We start from the raw sequence: 23094 nt of genomic DNA, 5'->3' as shown, positions 1-23094 counted from the left end.
CATAAGTTATTCTGTCCATTTTCTTTCCTCTTAAACTGAAAATATGAGATTTTCTCCAAAGCTCATAAACATTGTTGGAAATCTTTGGCAGATTTCCCAAGTGGCTTTGGAGTTTTAAAGCACATAAACATTGGTGGGAATCTTTGGCAGATTCCTCAAGTGGTTTGAGAGTTTTAATGCCCTAGTGCTGTGCCAATAGCTCAACAACTCCTTGTGAGACATGAAAAAGCGATGGCTACACTGGAAAGAAACAGATATGCAGGAGGAAGATTGTGTTTCTGTTGTTTTCAGCAGTTCTTCAAAAATCAAGTTCTTTTGGGCTTTCTTCTCAGGGAAGAGATGGTGGGAGTTATAGTCAAAGGAATTCCAAAGAAGAGAGATTTCCGAAATAAATCCCTGGTTCTGTTCTTACCACAAACCACTGAAGAATAAATCTGCATGTCATTCATGTTATGAATTTTTCAGACAAGCACTTGCCAATGTCATGGACTGGCCAGATGCAGAGGAATGGTGTGTGTGTGTGTTTTAACAGCACATCTTAAAACATGAAACATAACATTTCAAAATATCAGAGTAGAACATTATAGATGACAAAGACTGCAATGTTTATTTTTAAAAAAAACCATTATAATCATCATCATTCATCACAACAAAAGATCATGATAAAGTAATATACGAATATTAGAACACTGAAATTAAAGTAAGACAAAATACTCAATAAAACTCTGTACATGTGTTGTACGTGAGGTATCTTTACAAACAAGAATATTGGGGGTGGGGGTTAAGTATTTGGGAACTATCTCCACAGCAACAGATTTTATCCCTTTGGCAAAAATGCCACCCTTTTTGGAAGCAATGGCAGGAGATGAGGTAATTTTTCCCGTTCAAGGAAATTCATCACATCATTGCTTTTCAGGAGAAAATTGATTTGATCGTTTCTGTAATGATTCGAAACTATTTACAAGTGAAGCAAGCAGGGATTTTGTATTGCCAACACCAACAAAAGCTGCTTCCTGGAGGAATCTTATGTAATGCTATGCCACTCCTGTTTCACAGTCTTAATGCACACAAAAACCCCTAAAGGCCCCAGTGAGTGGATCTATGGCTCAGTCACGTTCCCTTTTCCCAATTGCATTTAATTAGAAGCCTGCAGCTCAAGATGTGGCTGGTTGGTCCAAAATTGGTGTGTGAAATTCAGCCCACACCCATATTGTTTCTTGTTCCTCGATGCCCACCCAAAAAACAGCGACTTCAAAGTGTCTCTGGGAAAGTCAGCAGGAAACTATTTCCCCCCTCAGGGCAGGCTTTGAGAAGCCAGCTGTAGAGTGTGGTGTTTTTTTTTGTGCTGGGTCCTGTCAAGAGCCAGAAGAGGCCTGTTTGGGCTGAAACATGACATATATTTACAGAATAAGTTAAATTAAACTGAGGAACTCCTTGCCAATAGAAGTTTGATAAGCCTTTAGAACAGGTGTGGGGGAAATTTGGTCCTCAAGATGTGCTGAACCACCACTCCCATCATCCCTGGCCATTGACCATGCTTGCTGGGGCTGATGGGAATTATAGTTCAGCCACACTGGGAGAACCAGCTTGATTTAGAGCATGGCATTTTGTACCAACCAGTTTTCATTGATACATTGTTAATGTTTGTACTGTTGCTGTAGTATTGTTCTTATGTTGTACACCGCCTTATTATATAATTTATGAAAGTGCAGTTTATAAATATTCCAACAAACAAGGTAAATTCATATATAAATCCCCCATAACTAAAAAAAAACCAAACCCGTTTAATTTAAAAACAAGAGACTTACAGTGAATTCCAATGGTGCTTGCTCACGCAAAAAGGCTGCTCAGGAAAGGGAAAGCGAATAGCAAGGCTATTCAGGAAGCAAATGCACTCCTGAGGCCTGGCTGTGTTGGTATGGCTTTCAAGTAAACAGCTGAGCACACGCTCAGAACTATTGTCAGTGATTCTGATAGGCTAATAGGTGTACCACAGCTGCAGCCCTACTTATGAGGTAATGAGGCAGTATGTTAATCCCTGTATCCTGATTGGCTGGATTGCCATAATGACAAGAACGGGAGGGGAATTTGCAAAACAGGTAAAGTTAAGGTGCCTTGAGACAATAGTAAAATACAGTTTTTCACATGGTTTTTCTGTTTGGAGATGGATGGGAGGGATCTCCGGGCCACAGCAATATAGTTTTGGGATGGCATTTGCGGAGTGCTGCAGCAGATTGGCCAGAGACTGGAAGATACACTGAAATATCTTCAGGAATCTCTCTAAATTCAGATTAAAGGATACAGAGTAATAATAATAATAATTTTATTATTTATACCCTGTCCATCTGGCTGGGTTTGATATCCCACCCCCCACCCCCAGAAAGAATAATGGGAACTGCAGTTTAAGGATGCTAGGAATTGTAGCTTTGTGAGGGATAAACTGCAGTTTCCAGAGTACATTGGGGAAAGCCATATACTTCAAATGTATGGTGTGGATGTTATCATAGTATCTGTTTAAGCCTCTGAACAGCCTTGTGTGGGTTCCAGTCCTTGTTGGAGGGTAGGTTTAAGGCATTTGTTGTTTTCTGTTGTTATATATGATCTTAATATATGATCTATGATTTTTGGGTAATGGTGGATAAAAAGGTAAAGGGACCCCTGACCATTAGGTCCAGTCGTGACCGACTCTGGGGTTGCGACGCTCATCTCCCTTTATTGGCCAAGGGAGCTGGCGTACAGCTTCCGGGTCATGTGGCCAGCATGACTAAGCCGCTTCTGGCGTACCAGAGCAGCGCACGGAAACGCCGTTTACCTTCCCGCCAGAGCGGTACCTATTTATCTACTTGCACTTTGATGTGCTTTCGAACTGCGAGGTTGGCAGGAGCAGGGACCGAGCAACGGGAGCTCACCCCGTCGCAGGGATTTGAACCGCCAACCTTCTGATCAGCAAGTCCTAGGCTCTGTGGTTTAACCCACAGCGCCACCCGTGTCCCATAGCTCAGTGAAAATGTCAGGCCAGTGTGTGGCAGCCATTTTAAAAAAGCAAATTCCATGTTAGGAAAAAAGATTGAACATGAAGCTGCTAATATCATAATGCTGTCATGCAGCCCTATGATGGGGCTGTATTCACAGTGCTGAGTTCTGGTTGCCACATCTAAAAAAGAATATTGAAAAGGTTCCAAAAAGGGGGGGGGCAACTAAAATGATAACAAGGCTGGACCAACTCCCCCATGAGTTACAAAATGTAGGGCTTTTAGTTGGGGAAAAGCTGGGGGGGGACACATGGTAAACAAATTTAATTAATTAATTATTATTACTAATAAAGATGTATAGCATTTTGCATGGTGTGGGGAATGTAGATAGGGAGATGTTGTTCTCTCAGAAGAACAGAACCCAGGAATATTCAATGAAGCTGCATGTTGGAAGATTCAGGCAGACAAAAAGAAGTGCTTCACAAGATGTGGTAATGGCCTTGGATGACTTTAAAGGGGTTTAGAAAAATTATTGGAGGATAAGCATCTAGTTGTAAAATGTGAGAACTGGACGCTGGATTTAGATACATCTTTGGATAGATTCAGGAAGGGCCTTCTCACGAAACCACAGCTTATTGTTTATTCCTTCCTGTCAGCTTGAATAGCTACAAGACTCTTCTGATATCAATGAAACCAAGCGTGTATTTTTCATTGTATTTATTAGAATTTATGAAATCATATAAACTTATTAAAATATACTTTACATTTCAAAATCCAGGAAATTAAAAAGTTGCCTATAAAAAAATAAGCATCTACTACAAAACAGCAGCAGCTACAAAAACAGCTTAACAAGGTGCAATAAAGTCGATGAAAGTAGTGCAAGGGCCATCCAGCTTAGCTCCCTGATATTTTGCAAAAATAAAGATCGAATATACGGTATTCAAAAGCATTTTTACACTGGTGGTTCCTTAACGTCAGGGACACTTTTTAAAGAACCAGATTCAAGAGTTGCTGCATTATCATGACGACTGTCTACTGGCAATATAGCAACATATTGGTATTAGGTACATCAAGCAGAACCTCCAAAAGACAAAAAAGATACACCATCTTTTCTGTGTATATTTGTATTATTAGGTCTATCTTATGTTGAACAGACCATAAACAATCTACTGTGCTGCTCATTCTGATATGTTCTCTTTGGACAAGACACCACAGGTCACTATACTGTGACTAACCCATAACACCTTGGTAATTGCTGAGGGAAACTGGAAGGAGACACAGGAATAGTACAATTCAAATCTACTTCCCCCTTTGCAAAGTATAATAGGTTAAAGATAATCCATTGGCATTTGTATGCATTAATGAAAGCTACATAGGATTAAAAATTATTATCACTTAAAAAGGCTGGAGAGACTTCTACAAGACTAACACAGTGCTACATATGGAGTGTACATATCAGACAGTTGAAAGCTACCCTGAACTATTTTTTATTTAGTTTGAAGTATTTTAATGCCGCCCCTCAATTAATCCCAGGGTGGCTTGAAAAAAGAAAGAAAAAGAAAACATAATTTAAAAACTAATTTCTCAGGAGCTTAGCACCATCCTAAATAGATCTTTTCTAAGTAATGCCAGTTTTGAATTAGGTCAGACATAGGCAACCTTTGGCCCTCCAGATGTTTTAGACTACAATTCCCATCATCCCTGACCACTGGTCCTGTTAGCTAGGGATCATGGGAGTTGTAGGCCAAAATATCTGGAGGGCCGAAGGTTGCCTATGCCTGGATTAGGTAATTTAAGATTAGCTAGATTTAATTTCCCACAGCAACACTGGGGAAGTTGTCCCCACTCACCCCCCAGATGTTACTGGACTTCACCTCCCATTAGACCCAACAAGCACAACCAATGGCCAGGAATGATGGGAGTTGCACTCCACCAACATCTAGAGAGTCACAGGTTCCCCACTCACCCTAGAGAAATATTGGAAACATGTTTGCAATGGAATAATAACCATATGCCATTTAACCAATGGGAAGGGAGCTTTACAGAGGAATCCTATTCATTACTCCCTGGCTAGTGAGTACAATACTGCAGCCTCAACAGACCAGATCACTAAAGAAATGCACACCTCCGTGGGGCAAACACATTCTGACAATTTAACTGAGAACTGGTATCCATTCATAGCTTTGTGAAAGGGGGTCACCCTTTGAGGGCCAGTGGACACCTTTGGAATTTAGAGCAAGTACTATGGGGGCACCAGCCACAAAATGGCTGCCATGGGGATGTGACGTAACACAAAATGCCTTCCACATCAAAAAGGGCAGGAAATGAGACAAGACCACAGAATGGTGTGGTCCTGCCCATCAATGGAAAGGAAGCACCTAGGTCAGCCACTGTGGTGTTCACTCCAAGAGCTCTTTGCACCTCTCCTCTGTTCAGAACAGAAAGGAATGTGAATGCCCAAAGATGGCATCCAGTGAATACGGACCTGTTTGTAAGAGGACATGTTCAATGTAGGAGAGGCCAAAGCAGTATAAATAGGAACAACAAATAGTTTCTTATGCACTGCAGATTTTTGAAGGACCTGCTGTAGGTGCCATAGGAGGTAGCTGGGCACACTGGTGCCTGCCCAGGGCAGCACATTGATGACCCCAGGCTTATGCCACGAAACTGTCAACTTATTAGCATGATACTAAACCTCATGAGTTGTTCTGGGTAGTTATTTTATCCTTTTAGAATTTCACAATTGCTCCAATATAATCCTATTCTTATACTTCTGAGGCTTTTCTTACTTCTATTGCTGACCTTGTGTCCTTGTTGCTTTGCAGTAAGTACAGTAAGCCCACAACTTACGTGCACATTTTGCTCTATAGGGTTGGCAATAAATATTTTTTAAGGGGGGTGAAAATGGGGTGATGTCTGGGAAAAAGACTAGCAATCCCACCTGCCATTGAACCCAATGTGTTTTGACTATACACTATTTTGGCTTTGGGCGCAATTGTGAAAAGTAATCCCTGCGTATGTTGAAGTCTCACTGAATGAACTTTATTACGGTTACAGACCAGGATTAAGAAAAGCATATAGATAAGATAGCAGTTTTATCTATTCACTGTACTATTCTTCCTGTGGGTTATTTGGTTCCCTTTTATGACATACTTTTATGAGAATCATGAAAATATAATTAAAAGCCAAAGGGTATCTAATAATGCAGTACCAGAGATAAATCTGCACCCTGATTCTAAATAAATCAACTTAAAAGTGCCATTTGTCTAAATATAGTCAAACCTCGGTTGTTGAACGTAATCTGTTCCAGAAGCCCGTTCGGCTTCCAAAACTTTTGACAACCGAATCGCGGCTTCCAATTGGTCGCAAGAGCTTCCTGCACTCAGCAGAAGCTGCGTCAGACGTTCGGCTTCCAAAATATGTTCAAAAACTGGAACATTTTGGTGTTTGGGAGCCGAATCGTTCAAAAACGGAGCCGTTTGGGAACTGAGGTTTGACTTACTTGACTTACTTACCTATGTGCACTTACTTGGCAATTAAGTCCCACTAATTGCCAAGTCTTGAAGGTCTTGCTTCTAAATAAGCATGCATATAATTGGGTTATTCAGTTAGCAAGGACACTTTCAAATCACATAAATAGGATGAAATGCTGGGTTCATGAAATCAAAACAAATAGGAAGCAAAAACCAGACCAACCCTTTGAAACAGAACAGAACAGAACCCAAACCTTACCTGAAGGGATCTATTAAACCTGAACAGGACTCTAAATTAAGCATAGAGGTTCGAGATAAGGGATCCATCCATTCATTTTTAGTGTGATAACACTCACAGGTCAACACTATCAGGCCAAAAGGAATCATGAGCATGTGAAATCTGTATTGGGAAGATTTTTACACATCTTGGGCTTGTCCTGAGATTTGTCCTCTTAAAAGATTAGGATGTTCAATAGTATAAAAGTCTAGTACTCTAAGCGTGCAAATTAAACATTACACTCTTGTATCAAGTGTTCTATTTCTACTGTACGCATACTTTAGGGAAGTGCCACTTCATAAGACTTACAGATAATGGCTGATACTTAAGGTACAATAAACGAATTTTCTGTATATCCCATGAACTGAAACAATTCCAGAGGTGTGCTGAACTGGTTTACAGAACTTTTTTTGGGGGGGGGGGCCTTAAACTGAATCAATTTCAGCCATAATTGGGATTAAACAAAAACAGTGAGATGGATTCAAGTTACCCGTATTGCTTAAAGAGGACAACATGGACATTTTTTTTTCTTTTTTACATGAAAATAAATCATGTCTATCCTGCCCCATGGATTTCCTGATCACCTGGAACAGGAATAGCATATTCATGCTATGAGGAGTATGAGGCTGCCATGTGCCCATGTCTCTTCCCTCCATCTCCAGGTAATATTAAGGCTGCAATCCTATGCACACTTACTTGGAAGTAAGTCCAGTAAGGCTTGTTTCCATGTGGACATGTATAGGCACACACAGTTAACCAAGACAGAAAACAGCATTGGTAACTAGATGGATAACATGTCTGAACTGATGTCAAGGAAGTTTCCTGACTCCCTATGCCTCAAGGACCCCAATCCTCAAGAAGAAGAAAAATAAAAATGAAAAAATGGGGTGGTTGAGTTGGTGGGTAAAATACCCTTGACCTTCTCCCCTGGCTGGATTGAGAAGCAGGATTCAGATATGGCAGTGAACTTGCTCCTTCCTGGCCCCACTTTGGCTTGCTCTGATAGATGTAGCACTTTGCTTACCAGAGTAAGCCTCCTTGAACTCTGTGTGACTTCCATCTGCAATGCTAGCCCTATACTTCTTGTTCAGGGACTTGGGAAGCATTTAACACTACTTAGGAGGTCATGGCTCAAAAAGACAGTTGGGATGGGGGGAAAGCGATTTTGAGAACTTGCTTAGATTCATGTGAGTATTTTTCTAAGCACATGCCTTTTCCGTGCTCCGACCACAGCCCACCATGCTGCATCAAAGGAGACACCTGAGTTTTTGGAGCAAAACCTGTTTTAGAAGTCTGGCTACATAGGACAGCTGCTCATGGGAGAAGCTGAGTATTTATTTAGCATTCCAAAGTATCCTCCTCCCACAACAGGCAATGAAGGCTGGAGAGACCTTTCCCTTCTCTTTTTCTACCCTCTCAAGGAGAAAGAGCTCTAGGGGAAAATAAGCAAGAACAGCTCCTTTTCAGAGGGAAGAAGTCATATCATTTTAAAACCTAGCTAGGCTCACAGTGACTGTGTCTTTGGAAAGAAGTGGTTTCTCATACTGGAAATATTTCCAGGCTCATTGGTCAGACTTCCCCGCAGTTGCAAGTGAGGAAGCCGTGCAGTGCAAGTGACTAAGCTGTTTTTCTAATAGACTAACAACAACTTTGTGCAATATTCTTACTGTACAGTCGTACTTTGGAAGTCTAACGGAATCCATTTCGAAAGTCTGTTCAACTACCAAAACGTTCGGAAACCAAAGCACGGCTTCTGATTGGCTGCAGGAAACTCCAGCAGCCAATCGGAAGCCCCGTCGGATGTTTGGCTTTCAAAAATAGTTCGCAAACCGGAACAGTCACTGCTGGGTTTGCAGTGTTTGGAAGCCAAAACGTTCGGGAACTAAGCTGTTCCAAAACCAAGGTACAACTGTATATTCAGAGAGTACTAACATGTATGACATGTTTTTATTCTGAATACTGAATATGCATTAGGAATTTTATTTATCACAATTATGTGCGCAATCAAAGTGACATCTGGTGCTCTTACTAAAATACATTCCACTTACTAAAGTACATTGAACCAGGAAGTTCTGGGGTGACTGGATTTATGTTTCAATGAATGCTTCATGATATGCTTTTCACATTAGCTAGCTGAAAATAAGGTGCATACAGAGAAATGCTAGCCTAATCTGTTGCATATTGTACTTGGTTTTACTGATGTTTCCACCTTGACTTTTCTATAACAGAACTCTAAATGAAAATAGAAATGGGGTAGCATCCAGGTTTAGGGGTAAACTACATGAAAACAACACCATTTGTGTTTTAAAGAAAAACCGGCTCTGAGGGATGAGATTTGGAATCTCCCTGAACATTGTTCTATTTTTATATCTGGTGATGAAGACACCAGTGTAACTATGGATGGGAACTTGGCTTGGGTTACACCAAACAGGAAATGTTAGCAATGAACAAGCAGTGAGGAGAAAGAAAGATACAAAACGCTGATCACACTGATACCATCTCTGTGGTTTAGCTGACCGTATTACACACAGACATGCTGCTCTCATAAATGCAACTCTAACACAGTCAAATGTGAGTGCGGGCAACACCTGCAGAACAAGTCTTGTTGGTTGTAAAACCCCGATTCATCCAGATTCTAGTTCATGTGAACATTTTATGATTATACATACATTTCAGACATTTTCATGTAATGTTGTACACATCCATCGCAACAACTGCAATACAATGTCATTTCATGTCTGAGCAAGGCTTGGCTTTCTGTTTTTGCACCAATACAGTGTTACCTCGGAAGTCAAACGGAATCCGTTCTGGAAGTCCATTCGACTTCCCAAATGTTCAGAAACCAAGGCGTGGCTTCCAATTGGCTTCAGAAACTTCCTGCAGCCAATTGGAAGCGGCGGAAGCCACATCGGACATTTGGGTTCCAAAAGACGTTCACAAACCAGAACACTCACTTCCGGGTTTGTGGCGTTTGGGAGCCAAAAAGTTCGAGTTGCAAGACGTTCGTCCACCGAGGTATGACTGTACCAAGAAAGATCTCTATGCAAAGACCTGCTGCCCCTGACTTCTCCACTATAGTGAATGGGATGTCTATGACAAGCCCACAAATCCAGGAAATAGATCAAGCCGCTTGTTGTTTTGTGTTGCTACAGTATGTGGACAAAGGCAAACACTGTTCCAGAATTATTATGCTAGGCAAAAACCACTTATGCCAAAATGCTTGGATTTAAGTTGATAGACGCATCAATCCTGAGAATGTATACTAGCATAATTTGCAATGGCACGGGGCAGTGTTGATGCGTCATCAGCGTACCAGCTTATTGTGGGTCTCTGGAATGCAGTAGCTTCTGGTGCATCCCAATCTTAGTACATAGGGGCTTAAAATGTCCACGATCCTTAAATCCAAAATTCTGGCAAAACTGACAAGTAGGTGCTACTTTAATTGCATAGTTAAACAGACAGACATTCAAAACATTTTGCATAGTACTGAGCATGGGTGCCATTGTCTTGCCCATTGTCTTTTCTTTTCCTTGAATCGTAGCAGCTGAATAGTAGCAGCCAATATGGCCTTTGCTCCGTCTACTCAGGCACAATGTAATAATATAAAAGATATATATTGCTATAAATACATTTTTAAGATCTGCTTCACCAAAATATAGAAAAATAACTATGCCAAAGCAACAACTAGTAGAAATAACATAACAAAACGGAAACATTACCAGATTGAAACATGAACTGGGCACGCCACTTCAGCCCTACCTGTGCAGGCGGAAGTCTCGCTCTTTGCCAGAGAGAAGGGGCTGGTGCCAGAGTTGGCACATGGGAGCACCATCTCCACGAAAAGGAAAGGTGATGGGGAATTATTTAAAATAAATACTCAAGTGCTTTGCTCTCTTTCAGCAGTGAAATAACACCCCCACCTGTCAAATTTCATTTCCTGTACTTTTTTTCGAGTTTTGATGCCACTTCCGAATGACAGTTCCGGAACTGCTAGCTACTACGCAAAGGGCGCCTCCGACTGTCCACCACGTAGGCAAATGATTGAGGAAGAGAATTTGGAAGATAAAAGCAAACACCACATCCATTGTTTTCATTATAGCAACAGGACCAGCTTTCTCTATCTGTAGTGCTTTTGTAAGGAATATTTGGCCACCTAGACCCAATACTCCAATTAATACCAAGAGAAATCTATCTATGCCACAGTTGGGTAAACTCCACTCACCCATTACAAAAAGTGCTATTAGGCAAACTATTAACCCAATTACTGCATAATACCAAATGGACAAAAAATAATGCACCGATTTCCCCACCTTCCTTAGTATAACAAAAGTTGACGCGGCAGCTACGGCACTTGAAACAGCTGCTATTGTTCCTTTCAGGCGATCTCTGTACTCTTCTTCTATTCCAGCAACTCTGGATCCAAATAAAAAAGGTGGTCTTGCAATAAGCACCACTCCGGTGATTGTAAACAGAGTGAAAAGAATATCCCAAGGACTATACTTCTCCTTGAGAAATATCCAGGCCAATAGTGACGTAAAAACGGGACTACTGAAAGTAATGACTGTAGCATCAGCAAGAGGCATCACTTGGAAAGCATAATAGAGAAGAATCATTGCACCAGAGCCAAGCAATCCTCGAAAGAAAAGAACGAGTCGTTTGCCTTCTGGTCCCAGAAATCCTGTTCTAAAATGAAAGAAAGAGAGGTGTGTATAATTTAACTCATGGCTTAAGGTTTCCATATTCATGCATCAACAGGACTTTGCAGTGAATTTCAGATCACAGAATGTTAAATAACATTGTGATTTTTCCAAAGCTGACACTACTAGGACTCTTTCATGTTCCAATAGGGTCCCCAACTTTGATGCATTTTGATCAAATGGTTATAAAGGCTCTTTGGCATTCTGCTCTTGGTTTGTAGCTTGCAGCCTGAGATGCAGCAGCTGGGTGACTTAATAATAATAATAAATAATAATAAATTTTATTTATATCCCGCCCTCCCCAGCCGAAGCCAGGCTCAGGGCGGCTAACAACACTAAAATAGTGCAACATTCTAAAAACATTATAAAAAATAATTAAAATCAAAGTTGATGGCAACCATAAACTAAAGTTCTGTAAAGATTGCCAAAGGAGGGAGTCAGGCTGCGCCCTAACCAAAGGCCTGGTGGAACAGCTCTGTCTTGCAGGCCCTGTGGAAAGATGTCAAGTCCTGCAGGGCCCTAGTCTCTTGTGACAGAGCGTTCCACCAGATTGGAGCCGCAGCCGAAAAAGCCCTGGCTCTAGTTGAGGCCAGCCTAACCTCTCTGTGGCCTGGGACCTTCAAGATGTTTTTATTTGAAGACCGTAAGTTCCTCTGTGGGACATACCAGGAGAGGCGGTCCCATAGGTACGAGGGTCCTAGGCCGTATAGGGCTTTGAAGGTTAAAACCAGCACCTTAAACCTGATCCTGTACTCCACCGGGAGCCAGTGCAGCTGGTATAGCACTGGATGAATGTGATCTCGCAGCGAGGACCCAGTAAGGAGTCTCGCCGCGGCATTCTGCACCCGCTGGAGTTTCTGGGTCAGTCTCAAGGGCAGCCCCCTACAATAATCCAGTCTGGAGGTGACCGTCGCGTGGATAACAGTGGCTAAGTCAGGGCGAGAGAGGTAAGGAGCCAACTGCTTAGCTTGGCAAAGATGAAAAAATGCCGCCTTTGTTATAGCTGTAATCTGCGCCTCCATGGAGAGGGAGGTATCGAAGATTACACCCAAACTGTTAACGGACGGTGCTGGCACTAATTGCGCCCCCGCAAGAGATGGGAGTTGCCCCCTCAATCCCATATCGTCCCATCCCAGCCAGAGGACCTCTGTCTTCGAAGGATTTAACTTCAACCAGCTCCCACGTACCCATTCAGCCACAGCTTCCAAACATCTGATCAGTGTGTCTGGGGCCGAGTCAGGATGGCCATCCATCAACAGATAGAGCTGGGTGTCATCAGCATACTGATGGCAGCCCAGCCCAAAACTCCGGACAAGCTGGGCGAGGGGGCGCATAAAGATGTTAAAAAGCATCGGGGAGAGTATTGCACCCTGAGGCACTCCACACACCAAGGAGTGGTGCAATGACAATTCCCCCCCAAGCGCCACCCTCTGTCCCTGACCAGAGAGAAACGAGCGCAGCCATTGAAGGACTGTGCCCTGGATCCCCACGTCGGCAAGGAGTTCGTGATCGACCATGTCGAAGGCTGCTGACAGATCTAGAAGAATCAGCAGCCCCGACCCGCCTCGATCCAGCTGCCTGCGGAGATCATCTGTTAGGGCAACCAGAGCCGTCTCGGTCCCATGACCAGCACGGAAGCCGGACTGGAAATGGATCCAGAGCCTATGTTTCATCCAGAAACCCACCAAGCTGTTCAGCAACCGCTCTCTCAATCACCTTACCCAGGAATGGAAGATTCGAAACCGGGCGGTAATTGGATAGATCTAAGGGATCTAATGATGTTTTCTTTAAGAGCGGGCGCACCACTGCCTCCTTCAGTTCCCCTGGGAATGTCCTGGTGCCAAGGGACAAATTGATGATATCCCCTCATCTGGACACGCTCTAATCAGCCAAGACGGGCACGGGTCGAGAGGACAGGTGGTGGGCTTTCCAGCTCGGAGGAGTCTGTCCACATCGGCTGGGGATATCCGGTCAAAGTGGTCCAATACTGGACCCGAAGACAGTCGAGGGGCCTCCAGTTCCTTTATTGTATCCAAATTGGCAGGGAGGTCATGGTGGAGCAACAGGACCTTCTGCGCAAAAAGCTCGCAAATGCCTCACAGCTGTGTGTCGAATTGTTATTTAAATTTGGCTGTCCCTCGAGGGACATTAAAAACCTAATTATACTAAATAATTGCACCGGGCGAGAGCTAGCGGATGCAATGGAGGCCGAGAAGTAAGACTTCTTAGCGGCCTTCACTGCCATCTCGTAGGTTTTCATAAAAACCCTATAAGACTTGAGGAACAACTTTTTATTTCCAGGACACATGGAGACCAGCCAGCCAGCATGTGAAAGGGCACCAGCAGACATCAGGGAAGGTTGTTATCAAAGGCTCCTTTGGGTCATTTTGTTGGGTGGCAGGAAGACTATGAATTTTAAGCTTGTAGTTGCATGGGGCAGCGTGTTGGGCTTTTCATTTTTGGAGCAACTATCAGTATTCTAAGTATTCCTATTCTTATTATACTTTTTAGAATGTTTTTGGCAGTTTCCATGGTCTTCAACTAGTCCAGACCCAAGACTCACCTCTGACTTCTAACCTGTACCATGGGACCCACTTTCACATACAGTATTCACTTTTGACTTATACTAATAGTGCTAAAAAGGCACATTATTAATCCTAAAAATGGCAATTCAAAGAGCAATATACACAGTGCTACCTTAGCATTAGAACTATATGAAAACCAGTGATTTTTACACTTGTTCTGAGCCAAAAGGCTGAGAAGCTATTGAAAACCAGTGGATTGTTTTTTTTAAAGACTCACAATTTCAGTGAAGCACCTGGGCATGTTTGTTTTTCCAGATATCATGATAATAGATATTCCAGTGACTCTACAGTGGATGACAACTGTATTCACTGTACACCCTCACGCCCTTAAAATCTGCTTATTAGCTTGTTTTCTGATGAACTATAAAAGCGAAGACTGCTGTGCTGAGTTCTACATTTGTGTGTTGTAGGCTAGATTTTAGGGTATTTGAGGGAATCACTGCGGCTTCTGTTCTGGAGAACTGAAGACACTTCTGCATTGTAATCACTGCAACAGACACTTCTGCATTCTGGTCCCCAGTAAACATCGATTGTGCAAGAAGTCTAGAAAGCCACAGGAAGAGATTGGAACATGGATGGAGCCCCCCACTCCAGAGTTCCCTTACTAGTGGGCATAGCTACAGGAAGGCGGGGCATACATTTGGCTAGAAATATCTTTCTCTTGCCTTTCTCCTGCCACTTGGCAGCACTCATTGAAATTGATAAAATGAGTGTCCCATCATAATGATGTGTTCTAGCCCAAACACTGCATGCAGTGCTCTTTTGGTTTGGTCAGCCATAGCTGGAGTCCAAAATGGCAGAAGCAGCATTGTGACCCACAGATTGAAGACCTACCTGCTTGCCTTGAATTCCTGAATAATTAGAATGGGGGGTGGTGGTGAGAGCAGCCTTAGTTATTTTTGTTTGCATAAGCATTTCTCATAATCTCTTCAGGCCTCTAGCCTCACAGAGTGTGGGAGAAAAGGTTGGTGAGCTCCTTAGTCTTCCGCCCAGGGAAGGCCTTTCTCTGCCCCTCCTTATTTTGTTTCCCTTGCTGATTTATGGCATTTTGTTGAATTCTTACTGTACACTTGGTCCAAAAAGCGGTATACAGTTGTACCTCAGCTCCCGAACACCTTGGAAGTCAAATGTTCCGGCTCCTGAACAAACTGAAAACTGGGAGTGTTCCAGTTTTCGAACGTTCTTTTGGAAGCCGAACGGCGGAAGGGGCTTTTGTGGCTTCTGATTGGCTGCAGGAGCCAATCAGAAGCTGTGCTTTGGTTTCCGAACGTTTCAGAAGTCAAACAGACTTCCAGAACAGATTACGTTCGACTTCCGTGGTTTGACTGTATAAATAAATGGCAATAATAATAATAATAATAATAAATAATCCAAAGTGCATTTTTTCTTAGCCTTGCCTTATACAAAGGAGGCATAATACTCACCTGTAGTATATTAAACCAGGAAGGACAAATGTCATTTGGAAAACACATCTAATGGCACTGACTTCCACTGAATGCACACCTTCAATTTTCTTGAGGAATAAAGATGCCACAGAGAAGAGAAAGGCAGACAGCAGCGTATAGAACAGGCCAAGCCCTGGACAGGTCCTTTTCCCCTTTATTCCTGGAACAAAACAGTTTCCAGTTAGCAATTAACAATTTAGCTGTAATTTCTTCAACTGAATTTGAAACGGTTCTTTAAAAAAAAAATGTCTACTTTGAGGAGGGAAAGAAACAAAAGAAATACATTTAGTGCAATTGAAGGTATACGGTTGGGTTTTTTTAAAAAAAATAGTTAACAGCAATTTTTGACATGATGGTATAGACTGTAATTTTACTCTTACAAAAATTTCTATGTTTATCTGCATGTTGCATTTTTTCAACTCTTTTTTTAAAAAAAAAGTAGTCTCAGAGTGGGATGTATAAATCCATGCACCATGTTTGCAAAATAGGTCCATTTGCCACATTCATTACATAGACCAACCAACCATTCTGATAAATTTTCGCATCAAGAAATATTAACCTGCATTCCCGAGGCTATATGAATGAAAATTACCACAGGCTCAAGCATCTATCCCAGTGTTTTCCCAAGCATTGTTGGGTAATACTTAAGAAACCAACTTTACATCTTATTTGTATTAGGAAAAATCTTGAGTTTTTAAAGCAAATGTAAAATATTAGTTTTCTTATTTAACTGTAATGAATAAAGATATAACTTACACCCACTAAATATGGATATTTCTACTTGTTTCATTATATATACAGTGTGATACCCTATTATTTTACAATGAGCTGGCTACTTAAAAGAAGTTATCCTGTTGTGCAAATATCTTAACTCCAGTATCCCAATAATATGAACATAACTCTGGGTAGAGGTGGTAGAATGCCATCGGAGTTTCTTTCCCACAACGTATTTACACCCAAAACAAATATAATGCTGTTTTGTGTGTGTGTGCGTGTGTGTGTGTATATATATATATATATGAACCTTGAATCCTGGAACTGTTAGCTGTGTAGGGATACCATCTAAGAAGATTAGAGAGGCAACAGAGTCATCTTCAGAAGAAAGCAGTGGTTTGGCAGGGCATTTCTGTCGGTTGCTAAGCAACTTGGAATCACAACCTGGAAGCTGATAAGCAACCTGGAAGCTGAGAATCAATGTTTTCTAACATTCAGCTGCTGTGAATCCAAGGTGACAGAATATACAGAGACATGCTTTGGCTGCCTTGGTCCCAGGATTTCAACTGCTAAAGTCAACTTTTGAGCAGCAGCTGTCTCTCTGTTTTGAAAGGGCTGAAATCTCCAAGCGCTGGACACACTGAGGTTAGGCTTAATGTGAGAGTGTACTTGGTATGAGGAGTAGTTACAGGTAGGTAGCCGTGTTGGTCTGCCGTAGTCGAAACAAAATAAAAAAATTCTTTGCAGTAGCACCTTAGAGACCATCTAAAAGCTCATACCCAGGCTTCCTCAAACTCGGCCCTCCAGATGTTTTGAGACAACAATTCCCATCGTCCCTGACCACTGGTCCTGCTAGCTAGGGATCATGGGAATTGTAGGCCAAAAACATCTGGAAGGCCGAGTTTGAGGAAGCCTGCTCATACCAATAACAAACTTAGTTGGTCTCTAAGGTGCTACTGGAAAGTATTTTTTTATTTAGTATGAGTTGGACATGGATTTTACCATGGTTAAGTCGACAGGGTCCTTTTACCAGCCTGCCTACATGAAGGTGCAAACAACTCTCTTCTCGATAAAATCAATTCCTGGAAATAAAATCTGAGCACTTCTACTCTTAGTCGATCCAAATCTAAAAGTCAGCTGGTTAAGCTTCCCACTTAACACAACACTTTCCTCGTTTTGCCCTAAAATAGAAATCTACTTATGGAATTATCTGGAGGCATTCCGTGGAGCAAAAGGGGAGAAATTTGGTTCAATTTGCATCTAAAGGCAAATTGTATCAAATTCGCACTTCCTAAAACAATGAAAGAATCAAAACATTGGCATCCTCCAAAATTCACGCTCATCCAGAATTTGCTGTGTAGTTCTCCAACCAAAGAATGCTTATGCATATATTAGGGGGGAAAGTGTGCATACAAATGAATATATTAGTGAAAATATCATGCAAAAATTCATTACATTAGGAGAAATTGATTGCAAAAATGTGCTCACTAGTCAAAACTGCACATAAAAATGTGTCAGGAAAAATTCACACTAAAATGCTGAAGAATTTTCAAGAGGATTTTTAAAAAGAATTTTCACAAATTGCTATAGAAATGTAGAGAACTGAGAGAACTGAAACCAACAATCCTTCCATCCTTATGCACAATGGGTCTGTTGTGGCCAAGTCTCCAGAAAGCTTTAGCATCACTTCTGAGTAAACTGGAATTTTAAATATGCTTTAGTACAGCCTTCACCAACCTAGTGTCCTCCAGATGTTTTGGACTACAACTCCCATCAACACAACTGACTGGGGCTGATGGGAGTTGTAGTCCAAAGCATCTCAAGGGCACCAGGTAGGTGAAGACTGCTTTAGTATGTAAGAATATAGGAAGAGTTATGCCATAACAGACCCATTGCGCATAAGGATGGAAGGATAAGCGCATAAGGATGGAAGATTACAACAATGGATCATGTAGCAACAGGATGTAAAAAGGATCCAACCAAGCTATTTTAAAAAATCAACTGAAATCAATACAGATAGCTTGGGGTTCTTCCTATGACATTGCATATTCTCATCTTGCGAAATCCACCATCTCCTCTCGCAATCTCCCTATCTCAGATTCACTTCCTATTTTCCTAATTATCTCGAAAACCACTTTCATTTTCTAGCCCTTTTTCTTCCTGTTTATCTGTGGAGATGTCCTCCTTCACCTCCATATATTCCTAAATGCCAGTTCTAGCTCACGTTCAGAACTTTCCCTTTGTTTTCAGTCTACTCCAAAATTCCAGACTGCCACGGGCAAACTTGGCACAACGTATAGGTTCTTCACAACACATTTGTCTTCAAAATCCCCAGAAGTTCTTAATATGGCGATTTAATGTGACCACATACTGTTGTGGTGGAAAGGCAACCAATAAATGAAATGAAATGAAAGTTACATCTACATGTATGCTTTCACAGCATTTTACTGGCTTTCTATCAGACCAGTACTTGAAGCACCTAGGCAGTAGTGAGTAAGAAAGAACACCTGGGCCTCTAATTTGTGCATAATCTTGTGCATGTCTATTCAGATTTAAATCCCACTGAGCTGAATGGCCCTTACTCCCATGCAAGTGTGTAATAAGACTGCAGCCTTAATACAGGAGAATCCCCAGTTATGTGAGGGTTCTGTTCCTGGCCGCCGCATGGATCACTGGGATATGTATAAGCGAGGATTCCCCCGTTCTGCCCCTACCCAACCCTCTTTCGGCACTGCAAATGGTGTGTGTGTCATTGGGAGTGCATGTGCTGACTGTGCACAAGTGGGGAGACACCTGTACAGGAAGAGGCAAAATCTGAAGAACACATTTAGGGAGGGGGGTTGGTTTCAAAATATCATCTATGGCAGGTATATAAGCAAACAATGAACTAAACAGGGCTGCCCACTCTCTTTCAGAAAAGCTCCAGAGCAGGGGCCTCTGTGACATATTGGAACAGAAAAGAATAGATTTCAAAGGATGCTAAATCTCAAGGCATATTACTGCTTGAGGTAAAGCACACACATCTCTGTTTAATCATAATGGGTTTTAATCTAAAGTGTTATTAGAAGAACAAACGTGCCATTCTCTCTCTGAACCTACAGTGTAGCTGTTGGCAGAGCTTCACAACATTAGCCAATACAGACCCATATAGATTTGATCCCTTAATTACATTATTGCCCCAATTTGCTCTTCTTGTCCAATACAGACCCACATTAATGGAACTTTTTGTCTGAAATATTGGATTAAAATAAGGAGACTCAGAATGGAGTGAAGCTAAAGAAGGAAAAAAAGCCATGCTGATCTACAGAGTGAAGAATAAGAACAAAATATCAAGTTTCAGTGTAGTAGTCTACTTTGATTGCCTAAAAGATAAAAGTGTCAGACTTCTGCACAGACATCGTATATGACACTAATTCTCTGAAGTTGTTGCTGTATAAAAGGATCTTTAGGGATGCTGGAAAAGCAAACCTCTGCATTATTAACAAAACACCAAACTTTCATATTATAAAGGGAAGGTATCATAGTCAATTGTACTTCCTTTCTCTCTCTCTTTTTTTTTTAAAAAAGCTGGGCTGGTATTCCAGACTAGCAAAGCAAACACTGTAGAAACGAATGACCTTCTTACTGCAATAAAAAGAAAGAAAAATATTATAGGTTTTAGAAGCATCTGTCCTTTCAATGTAAACTTTAAGAATGGAATAAGATAACATGCCTCCTTCGTCACACAATGGCTCTCTTGGGGAATGGCCCCAACTCAATGGCAGAGCACATATCTTGCATGCAAAGGTGCCTCTAGGTAGATCTGGGAAATATGCCTGCTGAAACCCTGGGGAAATGCTGCCAGTCAGTGTCAACAATACTGAGCTAGATGGATCAATGGTCTGACTTTGTATAAAGCAGCTTCCCATGCCCCTATGTTCTCAAAGCACAGTAGGTTTCCATTCAGCACTGACAAACAGCGACAAAAAGGTGTTCAGTGCCAAAGCACAGCAAACAGTGGCACCCACAATTTCTCTGCTGGGTATATAAAGTTTTAAGAAACAGTGTTATTCTTTTAGTATTCCATTTGCCTAATGCTGTTTTATGGCTAGCTCCGCTCTCAAGAGAAGGATTAAAATGGAGAACTGAAATTACAATAAATAGGTATTCTATATGGAGGAGCATTCAACCACACGAATCCTCATCCACCTGCAGTTTGAAGTGGCACAATCCAGACAAAGGTTTACAACATCCAAAATAAGTAGGTCCCCAAAATGGAATTATCCTACAACCTACTCAACAGCTTCCAGAATGTAGCAAAGCCCATACTGGATCAGGCCAGTGGCCCATTTAGTCCAGCATCCTGTTGTCACAGTGGCCAACCTGATGCCTATGGGAAACCTGTAAGTGGGACCTAAACACAACAGCACTCTCCTCTCCTGCAGTTTCCAGCAACTGGTATTCAAAAACATTGCCTCCAACTATGGAAAAAAGAGTATAGCATCCTGACTTATAGTCACTGATAGCCTTTACCTCCCTGAATTTGTCTAATCCTTTACATTATTGACAGGCGCTTCAAAACACTGTGTGCGAGACCAGTGTCTCTGACTATCACAGGAACTTACCACTAGAAATGCAAAATAATATTAAACTCTCTTGATTAGGAAAAGTGGTTGTGGCGGCAACAGGAGGAAAACAAAATAGTTCATGTGTTATCTACGTCTCTGGACAATCCTTTGCTTTGTAACATCTTGCCAACTCATATAAACTTGGAATAAAACTTCTACATAGCAGATTTCTCCGCAAGCTTAATCCTACACACTATGATTGCTCTTGCTGAAAGCACTGTTACTAGCAGCTCACAAAATGCTAGGTTGACAAATCACCACTCTTTAAAACAAAAATGGTTATGTTCTGAGTGCCTCCCTTATGGCTCCAAGGGGTAGATGATTTTATAATTAAATATTAACATAGCTTTTCAATGTATGATTAAAATAAACAATATTAGATGGCTTTTCCATTGCCAGCCTGATTAAACATGGTAGTTACAGATGTTGATGTAATTATTGTGTACGTTAGCAAGAGAGTGTGCAAGTACAAATTATGCTGTAGAACAAAATGTCCTTTGTCGCAGAATATATTTCATACTACAGTACTTCAGGTCAAGAGAGAAAGACGCATAGTTTAGTTACCCCTTTACAAAATATAACCACCCTTGTGTTTTCATACACAAGCTACACACCTTTCTATATACATAAAAAGTCAGGCTATCTACACACGCACCCCACTTTGATGGATTTGTTGTACTCCATCACAACCCTGGATTTACATGAAGTCAGGGTGCAGTAGGGGAGCTAAAGAGAAGGCAGGTTGCACAACAGCAGTGGCCATGGCATGGGAGAGAGAAGAGAGGGATACTGAGAGGGGGGAATTGGTGATTTCAAATAGTGGCAGAAGTCAGAGTAAAGCAGGGATGGAAGGAAGAGGGAAATTGTGGTTTTAAACAACAGCAGAGGTTTGAATGAAGTACCTTCATACAATGGAATATGTGAGGGTTCCGCATCCTTTATCTCTCTCACATGAGGCAGCTGAGGAATGGAAGAAGGAGAAGTCTAAGTACAGCGAGAAGGGAGAAATGGGGTTGGGAAGGTGAAAAGCAAGTTTGTCCTTGCACGGGGAAGGGGAAGTTCTCTCTTAAAGTGTGGGGGAATAATAATAATAATAATAATAATAATAATAGTATTTATACCCCTCCCTCCCCGGCCAGAACTGGGCTCAGGGCAGCTAACACCAAATATATAATACATTAAAACACAAAATCAAATGAGTTGCCACCAGAGAAAGCAGAGACACAGCCCCTAGTACTCTATAATAATTAAAATGCAATTCCCCAATTCCTTACTCGATATCATACACATCGATTTTTACACATAAGCACAGGATTTTAAAAATTGGAAGAAAAGTAAAGCTTATTAAGGAATAGATAAGCTGTGCTAAGTGATCTTAGGAGGGCAAAGGTGTTAGAGACCAGCGATGGGAAAGGTTTCTCTTTACCTTTTCAACTTGCCACCATGATGTGTTCGGTAAAGGCACTAACCTGCCTTGACAGGGCGCTGGGAAATTCTAGGTTAAGCCCATGCACCCTAACTCTTAAAAGTTTTAAAACAAAGGTGAAACGGAATCCCTAAAAATGCACTTTCTTTTCTTTTTCTTTTTTTTTAAAAAGAGAGCCGCACGTGCATGGCACTTTATATAAACAGAACCACAAATCAAAGAACCGAGGAGGGCCCAGAGAGAACAAGAATTGTTGTTGTTGCTGCTGTTGTGACTACCTTAAGCGGATGTATTCAGGGTTGGCAAGGATTCGGGCAGAGCCTAAAAGGCGCAGCTCGCGGGCACCTCGCGTGGAGAGAGGCAAGATGCAGCCGGCCTTGCCACGAGGCCAAGCGGCGAGGGAGCGCCGGCTCACCCTAGGGCGCACCAGGGCACTGAGACGCCCGCCGGTCTGAGCCTCCGCCCGAGGCCGAGAAGAGGCGCGCAAGGCGCGCGGCGTTGCGCCTCCTCGCCCTGCCTGCTGCCGGCTCGCCACCCTCCTCTCTCCCCGCCCCGCGTGCCCTCCCGCCTGCCCTCACCCACCGGGCGTCCCGCGTCTCCAAGGGAAACTTCCTCGGAAGCAGCCGCCGTCGCCGAGGCTGGCAGCGCCCGCTGCCGCTTCCAGGTCGTGCACCTGGCAGAGCCCGCCATCCTCGCCGTTCCTGTCGTGGCCCCCGGGAGGACGGGGGTCTTCTGCCTCCCACCGCCCTCCTCCTCCGGCGGCGGCGGCATCCTCCTCGCCGCCCTGGCGCTGCACCATGAGGACCGCTCCTCCGGCTCCGGCTTTGCCACAAACTGCGAGGAGCCGGCAACTTCGGTGCGCGTGCGCGGCATGCCGGCCGTGACACCGCCCCCCGCC

General features: G+C 42.5%; 1 protein-coding gene and 1 long non-coding RNA gene across 3 annotated transcripts; one reads left to right on the top strand and one right to left on the bottom strand.

Moving 5' to 3' along the window:
* Positions 1-3674: 3674 nt before the first annotated feature.
* On the bottom strand, positions 3675-23084 carry SLC35G1 (solute carrier family 35 member G1). Of its 2 annotated transcripts, XM_081006747.1 has the most exons (4): positions 22779-23084; positions 21673-21730; positions 15429-15609; positions 3675-11405 (listed from the first exon to the last, which is right to left on the bottom strand). In XM_081006747.1, exons 1-4 carry the CDS (start codon positions 23067-23069, stop codon positions 10646-10648), a joined length of 1290 nt encoding a protein of 429 aa, XP_080862873.1. In that variant the 5' UTR covers positions 23070-23084; the 3' UTR covers positions 3675-10645. The 2 variants fall into 2 exon arrangements, with proteins under 2 accessions (XP_080862873.1, XP_080862874.1); XM_081006748.1 differs by lacking the exon at positions 21673-21730 and having other exon boundaries at positions 22779-23069.
* LOC308477815 lies at positions 16546-19809 on the top strand. The gene is made up of 2 exons (XR_013986718.1): positions 16546-16854; positions 19369-19809. It is a non-coding gene; the product is annotated as an uncharacterized lncRNA (long non-coding RNA).
* Positions 23085-23094: the final 10 nt, after the last annotated feature.

The sequence above is a fragment of the Podarcis pityusensis genome (assembly GCF_964106645.2).
Source record: "Podarcis pityusensis genome assembly, chromosome: 5".
Lineage (NCBI taxonomy): Eukaryota > Metazoa > Chordata > Lepidosauria > Squamata > Lacertidae > Podarcis > Podarcis pityusensis.
This window is presented reverse-complemented; position numbering and strand designations above follow the sequence as displayed.

Bases quoted from the DNA above. Each gene is read 5' to 3' on its own strand.
- SLC35G1 (XM_081006747.1), bottom strand. From the start codon at position 23,069: ATGCCGCGCACGCGCACCGAAGTTGCCGGCTCCTCGCAGTTTGTGGCA. The intron at 15,610-21,672 runs GTACTTCATTCA...GTTTTGTTCCAG, and splicing joins ACATATTCCATTGTATGAAG to GAATAAAGGGGAAAAGGACC. The intron at 11,406-15,428 runs GTGAGTATTATG...CTTTCATTTTAG, and splicing joins CCTGGTTTAATATACTACAG to AACAGGATTTCTGGGACCAG.